Source organism: Urocampus carinirostris, chromosome 8 (assembly GCF_059441175.1).
Source record: "Urocampus carinirostris isolate Australia breed hairy pipefish chromosome 8, RoL_Ucar_1.0, whole genome shotgun sequence".
Taxonomy (NCBI): Eukaryota; Metazoa; Chordata; class Actinopteri; order Syngnathiformes; family Syngnathidae; genus Urocampus; species Urocampus carinirostris.
Window position 1 is genome coordinate 42,642,040 of NC_142356.1, and position 8,745 is coordinate 42,650,784.

Sequence of the window (8,745 nt, forward strand, 5' to 3'; positions counted from 1 at the left end):
TTAGTTGGTAAATTGTTTGTTGGAAAAGGAATTTGTTTTTGCAATTAAATGCCAGCAGATCTGTGTAGCACGGCCATCTTAGCTGGAACACAGGTGAGACAATAGCTTGAAGCCTTATCTGGTTCCTTGTCAAAATTGATCACAAACTAAAAATTAAACATTGAATTTTACATATTTTTCTTAGGTTAAGTTTAGGCATTTCTAAAAGTTGCCATTTGGAGACGACTACTTAACTACACTAAAACATTGGCAAATTTGTATTTTATTAGGTCAATTCTTTGGCCACAGTGAAAGTTATAAATGTTTCAATTATCTTTCCAGTAGTCAATCAATGATTGTGAACACTTGCACGTAATAATGGTGTGTAAAATGAATCACGGATATCCTTGTGCAAGTTATTTTAGGCAGTGATTTGGATAAAACCCTGATAAATAGTTTGAAATTATACTGGAAATTGCATTGGTTAACTAAATTTGTCCAGCATCATTTGCCTTGGTTACTATTAAGTCTCTGTAGTGCGAAGTGGAAGGAGAAGAGGACGACGAGGTGAGCGGAGAAGATGAGGTAAAATTTTGGACTATTTGATAAAGTTTCAGGAGCGAGCAGAGAGAGTGGGAAAGGTGAGATGGCACAACATTCATTTGGACAGGTAACTTAAAATTAGTTTTACCTGGTTATATCAGTATCAGAAATTATTTTCCCCCCATTTTATTAACACTCCACTTATTGAAACATAAATATTTTGTTTGTTTGTTGTACATGATTCAATTGTTTGTTTGTTTGTACATGATTCAGATTGAATCGTTTCTTGTACATGATTCAATTGTTTGTTTGTTTGTACATGATTCAAATTGAATCGTTTCTCCGGCGCCGTCACGAATGGCAGCCACTCCAGCAGCTCCCGTGTTATTTTTCGATTGTTCTCAGTTATTTTCGATTGTTCTCAGCTTAGGGATGCTGCTGGAAAAGTGAATTTCCCTTCGGGGATGAATAAAGTATCTATCTATCTATCTATCTATCTATTGGCTGATGATATTTGAACCTATTGGAGCTGATATCCATTTTAGCAAACAGGTCCGTAATAGGCCAATGTGGGCTGTGGACCGTGAAAAAAGCCTGCTATTGGCCCAGAAAGGTGTCAATCGAAAGGGGAGAGGCTAACTACTATATCAGGAAGAATTTTATAAGTCTTTTTATTTACAAAGGAGTTTCAGAGCGAAACAAACACATTTTAAGAAGCAACAACCAACAAAACAAAAAAGGTTTTAAGGCAGATTCCCATTTATGTCGGCAATATCGTGTGTTTTGGAGTAAATATTTTACACTGTAACATTCTATGGATTGTCCTTGATGTAACAAAGTCATTTTGGGGGACATTCAAAGAATTGAAAGACGGCCAGGGGACGTAATGTTGAGATACCTTGGCTTTATAGTTTTTGAGTATCTTGTTTCAGACTGATTGTGGTGTTATTCTGAGGAATATATTCTAAGCTTTCCAATGATATGTGACATGACGTTTTTCAGTGTCACAAGTGTATGTATATATCAAAAGTCCAGTAGCCCGCCGGCAAGTTGTCGGAACCTTAGGGGTTGACCCTACATCCTGCATATCCCTTTTATTCTTTCTCTCTCCCTTCTTTTTTGTGTCTCCTTTTATTTTCTGTCCCTCTCTTTTTTTAATTCTCCTTTCTTTCTCTTATTTTCCCTGTCCCTTCTTTCTTTTTCTTTCTCTTTTTCCCCTTTCTTTGCTCTTTCTGTCTTTTTTCTCTTCTTTCTATTTCCAATATTTACCTGTAATAACATAGTAAACAACAAAGTAAGAAGTACAAGATAAGTTATATTAGGAATGTATATCAAAAAGGGCCCTCTTTTCACTAATAAGTACCAAAATGTAGCTCTCAGCTTCAAAAAGGTTGGAGACCCCTATCCTACACATAAAGCAAATTAAGAGAAATATTTAAAATTGTTACTTACAGTTTTTCGTTTTTCGCTGGCGACCAGTTTCTTGCCGGAACGCTGGATACTTTTGCTGCCGAAGTAGTCAAACACGGAAGTTGGGGTTTTTTTTCTTTCAGGGGATGGCGCGGTTTTGGGGGTGATGGCCATGACAGGGCCTTTGCCCCCAGTTTTGGAGTGAGTAGTTGACCAAATGGGAGAATCTGCTGCTTCTTTCATGCGTAAACTTGACTTGCTTTTATAAGAGGTGCTGTTTTGTTTGGACGGTTTCTTCAAAGATTCAAAATTGTCGCTGTCTGAATCTAAAAAGGAAAAGGTTTTTTTTAAAATCACACAAATAAAAATTTTCTAGTACAGTATACATCCAGGTTTCAGCATCCATAGCTTACCGAAATGTGTGAAATGTCACCTCTCTGGCTGGGGAAGGAGCCTGAGCTGGTGTGTAAGGTTTAGAGGTTCCAAGTTGATATAGTTAGACTCACCTCCACACACAGCTTGGGCTCTGGTGCCAATCTTCTCAAAAGGGGTTGGACTCTCTTCCACCCTGGAGTTGCCCATGGCAAGAGGCGCAAAACCAGTGTGGGCATATTAGTTGGCCCACAGCTCATTGCCTGTGCGGTGGGGTTCACCCTAGTAGATGGGAGGGTAACCTCCCTCCGCTTACAGGAGGTGGGACAGGTACTGACTGTTGTCTGTGCTTACACACCATACAGCGGTTAAGGGTAACCTCCCTTCTTTGAGTCCTGAGAGGAAGTGCTTGAGAGCGCACCTCCTAGGGACTCTCTCGTACTGCTGGGGGACTTAAACGCTCACGTGGGCAAGAATTGTGAGCCTGGAAGGGCCTGATTGGGACGAACGACCCCCCAGATCTAAACTAGAGTGTTTCGTGATTGGAGTTCTTTGACTGTCATGGCTTGTCTACAACAAAAACCATGTTCAGACATACGGGTGTCCATATGTGAACCTGGCACCAGGACACCCTAGGCTAGTTTGATGATCGACTTTGTAGTTATCTCATCGGACCAGCAGCCGCATGTTTTGGACACTTGGGTGAAGAGAGGGGAAGAGCGGTCAACTGATCACCACCTGGTGGTAAGTTGGCTCCGATGGTGGGGGAAGATGCCAGTACGACTCGGCAGATCCAACCATCTTGTGAGAGTCTGAGCGAAGCATCCAGCAACACTACGTATAGTGGAGATGAGGCGCTACTGACCTTGACCCAAGATGTTGTGGAGCGATGTGCAAAATACTTTGAAAATCTCCTTAATCTCACTAAGACGTCTTCCTTTAAGGAAGCAGGGCCTGGGGATTTTAAAATGGGCTCTCATATCTCTGGGATTGAAGTCACTAAGGTGGTTAAAAAAAACTCCTTGATGGCAAGGGTGGATGAGATCCGCCTGGAGCTGATTAAGGCTCTAGATGTTGTGGCCGTTTCATGGTTCACAAGCCTCTGCAACATTGCGTGGACATCGGAATTTCATCGGCAACAGTATCTCTGGACTTGCTGGCTGGGGTGGTTGCCCCCCCCTTTTAAAAAGGGGGACCGGAAACCGCTCCAACTATAGGGAATCACACTTCTCAGCCACCCTGGCATGGTCTATTCGGGGGTACTAGAGAGGAGCGTTCATCAGGGAGTCGAATCTCTGATTAAAGAGGAGCAGTGTGGTATTCGTCCAGGCCGTGGAACAGTGGACCAGCTATACACAATCGGCAATGCAGAGTCCTCGAGGGTGCATAAAAGGTTGCCTATCCGGTCTATATGTGTTTTGTGAACTTGGAGAAGGCATTAGACCGTGTGCTTCTGAGAGCACTGTAGGAGGGGGGGGACTCAGGGAGTATGGGGTACGGCGCAGTCTAATCAGGGTCCCCTATATACCCGGTGGCAGAGTTTGGTCCGCATTGCCGGCACTAAGACAGATTTGTATCCAGTGGGAGTTGCCCTGAGTCACGGATTCTGTTCATAACCTTTAAGGACAGAATTTGTAGGCGCAGAGATGACACTAGTTTTTAATATGTCTACTTGATATCACCCAAGCGAAGCACCACTTGCAAAGCAACTGTAGTAGTATTTCTTTATCTCTCCCTCTCTATTCTTTCTCTTTAAATCTCTTCTTTTTTGTCCCTTTCACTGTTTATCACTTTTTTCCTTTTCTCTCTACAACTCTCTCGTTTTGCTTTCTTTCTCTTCTCTCATTCTTGACATTTATTTCACTCTCCTTGTTTTTTCTTTTCAGTCTTTCTTTCTCTTGTTCTTTTTTCCTTTTTCTCTCTCCATTGTGCTTCCTCTAATTCCCTTAATCTCTCACCTTTTCTGTCTTTCTTGTTATGTTTTAATTTTTCCTTCTCTTTCTTTTTCTTCCTCTCTCTTAAGCCTACTAGTCCAACCCTCAAGAGATTTCTTTCAGGCATGTAGACCCACCTCAAATGAGTATTGAAATCCCCAGTTTAATGTGTATATACAGTTTGAATGTTCTTACCTGGGGGTACCAATGGTTCACATAACATTAGCGAATTATCATAGATCTCATTCCCCCGCCATACAACACCTTGCAATTCCCACTTTAGAACGCATATTTGTCCCGGAGGTCTATGTTATACGTAATTTTACCTGTTTCCAGGATGCAATGCACAGGCTCTTTTCTGGGCGTTTGTGCAGCCTCGCTGCCTTTTTGTTTCTTCTTAGGTGATTTCTTGGCCTTTTTGCCTCTATCCTCCGAGTCAGAGTCTGAGCAGGTCAAAAGCAAGCACTACAATTTATTAAAACTCCAAGTAGTCTTGGTGAATCACTAAAAAGATGCTGTGCCATTTTCATACTCATTTAAAATATTAATAGCTTAAATGCTTTTCAAGCTAAAATAAAAAGTAGCAAGCTGGGATGCACCAAAGTTCCGTTCAAAAATTACCGGAATTAAAAGTTCAGTTTAAAATATTCAATTTAAAAAATAAAAACCTTAGTTTTTTAAAGAATTTCAAATGTAAAGAGAGTTGTTTGAAGCTGGCTTTGACTCAGGGTGGAGTTTCGATGTGACAAGGCCGCTCATTTTTTATACTGACACAAGAAAGAGACGGAGGGCAAAATGGAAAAATATTGGGGCTTTTTTTTTTGTATGCGTTTGTCTTGCTGTCGGTCACCTGTCTTGAGGAATATGACCAGGGTGGATAGATAGGATAACTCAACAAACACTTGGGTAGCTTACTACCTGCTATTTCTATCTTTAATTTATCATTTCACAATGTACCTTTAATAGCAAGTGAGTGCAATATAAGGATTTATTTCAGGGTTCATACACCATTTTCATGGCCAAATTCAAGCACTTTCAAAGCCCAACAAGTTCCCTGCAACTTCAAATCTAAATTTGACCAAAAAGGCAAGATTTTTCAAAGTCAGCGTTGAAAACACGAAATAAATAAAAGTGTGATGGTGTTAAAGCATTAGAATTACCTGATTCAATGATTGCATGCTTTTTCCGTTTTTTGTCAGACACACTTGTCACTTTTTTATCTTTCTTTTTCACCTGAAGCAATAAAAAACAATGCATGAGACAATCATCCTCTTTTAAGTGACATTTTCCTACCTTGGTCTCTTTATTATTACTCGATTCTTCTTCTGAGGAAAGAGAATTCTTCTTGGTGCTTGCATTTCCATTTTGAGTCGCTTTTGGTGCCGAGGGCGCAAAGAACTTCCGAATGTCCTGAGAGAAAATGAAGCGTGAAAGAAGATCAATTAACACTAACTCGATTATAAACTCATTGACATGAAACTGTTGCACAAGTTTTTTTCTGAGCGCACCAGGAATAAAATATTTTATTTACAAATCAAATTTAATGTCGTTAATGTTTATGGCCAATTGACGAGTTAAGCCAGTGGCTCTATTTTGAACGCGAGTTTTGCACGAATCTATTGAGATCAATGCAGAGTTTGCGATTTTTTGGGGGGAAATAGGATTTTTGACACAGATATTTTGACAAAGAAAATAATTAATAGAGACGTTACCATCGTGGACACTTCCACGCCGTCTTTCGGGTTTGTTGTCAAAAAGGCAAGCCCGCAGCAGCTACTTGGCGCGAAGCTGGACTCGGTTGTCGCAAAAGAGTGACGTCATAAATTGTCCCGTCGAAAATTATACCGTACAGACAACTTTTCTGGTATATATATTTTTTCATGCTATTATTTTTAAAGTAATGAAACTAAAAACGTTTTAACTCATTAAAAATCGTGAGTGCTTGATTTTTAATGGGCATTTCTTGATATGTTGCAATGCTCTGTGGTGTCGTATTTTTTTTTTGTTTTTAGTACCTACTTTTTTTAGTTTTACTTTCACTTTTCTTTTTACTTTCTTTAAGTTTTTTTCTTTTTCGTTATTCTTGGTAGTCTTTTTGCTTTGGTTTTGCCCACTGAATGTGAAAGTCAAGTTCTGATAGAAAATTAGAATAAAAACACATCAGCGAAATATATAAACGAATAGCGAGCCCCTTGTTTGTTATCACTCAGACAACATATTGAATGAAGATTTCAGCTATCAGAAATAATGTAGAGGTAACTTTAACTTCTTCACCCGATTAAAAACGACTTAATATACAAAACAGACAATTCGATGTTATTGAAATTGGCCCAACGAATATAAGTAATCAGCTTGTTTGAAAAGTAAACAAGGAGTGATGTGTTTTTAAATGTGTTGCGTGCAACTTCAAAAATATTGTATTTGCTGACGTCATCTTCTGGCTGAAATCATCATTGCAGCTCCTTTGCAAGTACTCTGTGTAAAATTCTATGATGGGTTCAACTTAACAGCCACCTTTTCGTCTTTTTGGGGTATTAGTTGGCATTTGGGCTGTATTTGAAACAGGCATTTCATACTTTCACCATATTCATCCCACGACCACGTGTGTGATATCGCTCTACCAACCCTCTCCCACAATTTCAGACAAATGCAAGCAGTGCGGATCAATGATTCAATGATCACTATTCCAATAAGTATCTACATGGATTGATACTACCTTACGTTAAAATGGATAGGATCTATACCCAAATACAAAGAATCGCCCACCTCTTTTAAACGTTGCAAACCAAGTTATTTTCTTCCAATTTCCAAGATCGTTAAACAATATTCGGAATGTTAAGTGGGTAATAGGTTTGACTGAACTATCTGACTGTTTTTAGCAGCTGGGCTGGTGACATACAGCTTGCCGTAGTGGTTGATGGTGGACGCATCAGGTTAGCACTGCTCGTTCTATGCGTTTATACTGTCATTGGCGTCGGTTATAAGAGTATTGTTAATTATTAATTTTACAATTCTAACCATTTTAACATAGTTAGAAGTAAAGCAGCCGAGTCCTGCCATGGCCGGGCATTATACCGGCGGGCGGAGACGTAACTGCGTGAGATTCTTGCTCAAAGATGTTGTGGCAGTTTCGGAGGGAATGTCAAGGACGGATTTTATTAACAAGTTTGTTGAGAAGATTCTGAAGTTTAAAAAGGAGGAGGTATATGCTGTCATAAAAATGACTTCTGGCAAAGGCTTTGATGTGAGTTTTGAAACGGCAGCTCTTTATCAAGAGTTTTGGAATCGCTTTGAGGGAGTGAGGTCCCAGTTTTCAGGATTTACAGTGGAGAAGCTGACTGATAATACTAACAAAATTGTCGTTGTTAGAATGTTTAGTGAAATGATCAGTGCTGATGACGTCTGTTTTTGGTTGAGTAGATACTGCTCAGTAAAAGGCCAGGCTATGAAGGTGAGGTGTGAGAAAGGCTATTGGAATGGTGCCTGGAGGGTACCAGTCCAACTACGGCAAGATCCTCAGGGCTTTCAGGGACTGAAACAAATTCCGTCGACTATATTCCTGGGGGAAAACCGTGGCTTTATCCACTATCAAGGGCAACCAAAACTCTGTCGCAAATGTGGTGAGCATGGGCATCTGGCTGAGGTATGTGATCGAATTTTTTGTGGAAAGTGCAGAACAATTGGACATTCCTTTGAGGAATGTAGCAATAGCAGAAAATGCAATCTCTGTGGAGAAACGAATCACCTCTTTAGAAACTGCCCGAATTCGTTTGCTAACAAATTGAAAGCTAGGAAGGCAGTTAACAAAGACAACAAAGACAATGAAATGATGTCAGACAACATAGATAATGAAGTGAATAAATGTCACAAAGACAATGAGGTGAATAAAGATAACAAAGACAATGAAATTATGTCAGACAACATAGATAATGAAATGAATAATTGTCACAAAGACAATGAAGTGAATAAAGATAACAAAGACAATGAAATTGATAAAGTCATGGAAATACAAAATGAAAATGAACAAGAAATTAATGAAGTTATAGAAATACCCAATGAAGATGAACAGGAAATGAATAAAGTTATGGAAATACCCAATGAAATTGATCAAGAAATGCACAAAGAAATTGGACAAGACAAACAAATTGAAAAAACAGATGTACCTACCAAAACCCCTGGAGCAGAGACCAGAGAATCAAAATTGAAACAGGAAGAACCTGGAAATTCAAATTCGATTTCTCATAAAATACCTGAATTTGGACATGACAAACGAATAGAAAAAGCAACTGCCACTCCGAAAACACATATTAATCAGGAAGGGCCTGGAAGAGAGTTCAAATTAGCAAATTTGTTTGCTACGCCATTGCCGGGATTTGGAGAAGACAAACAAATCGAAAAGGCGAATGACTCTCCAAAAACCCATACGGGCACTGGAAAGAGGAGTAAAAGTAAGACAAAATTGGGAGTGGTGAAAAAACCAGAAACAAAGATAAGAGATTTAGAAGAA

At 39.5% G+C, this 8,745-nt stretch overlaps 1 protein-coding gene across 2 annotated transcripts in view; it reads right to left on the reverse strand.

Annotated features, from left to right (window-relative positions):
* Positions 1-6,073, reverse strand: part of rfc1 (replication factor C (activator 1) 1) — a 54,490-nt gene extending 48,417 nt beyond the window's left edge. For both annotated transcript variants that reach the window (XM_088342758.1, XM_088342757.1), the window contains exons 1-5: positions 5,951-6,073; positions 5,532-5,648; positions 5,399-5,471; positions 4,565-4,681; positions 1,975-2,258 (exon numbers count right to left, since the gene is read on the reverse strand). In XM_088342758.1, coding sequence (XP_088198884.1) covers positions 1,975-2,258; positions 4,565-4,681; positions 5,399-5,471; positions 5,532-5,648; positions 5,951-5,953 — 594 coding nt within the window. In that variant the 5' untranslated portion in view covers positions 5,954-6,073. The remainder of the gene's footprint in view (positions 1-1,974; positions 2,259-4,564; positions 4,682-5,398; positions 5,472-5,531; positions 5,649-5,950) is intronic.
* Positions 6,074-8,745: the final 2,672 nt, after the last annotated feature.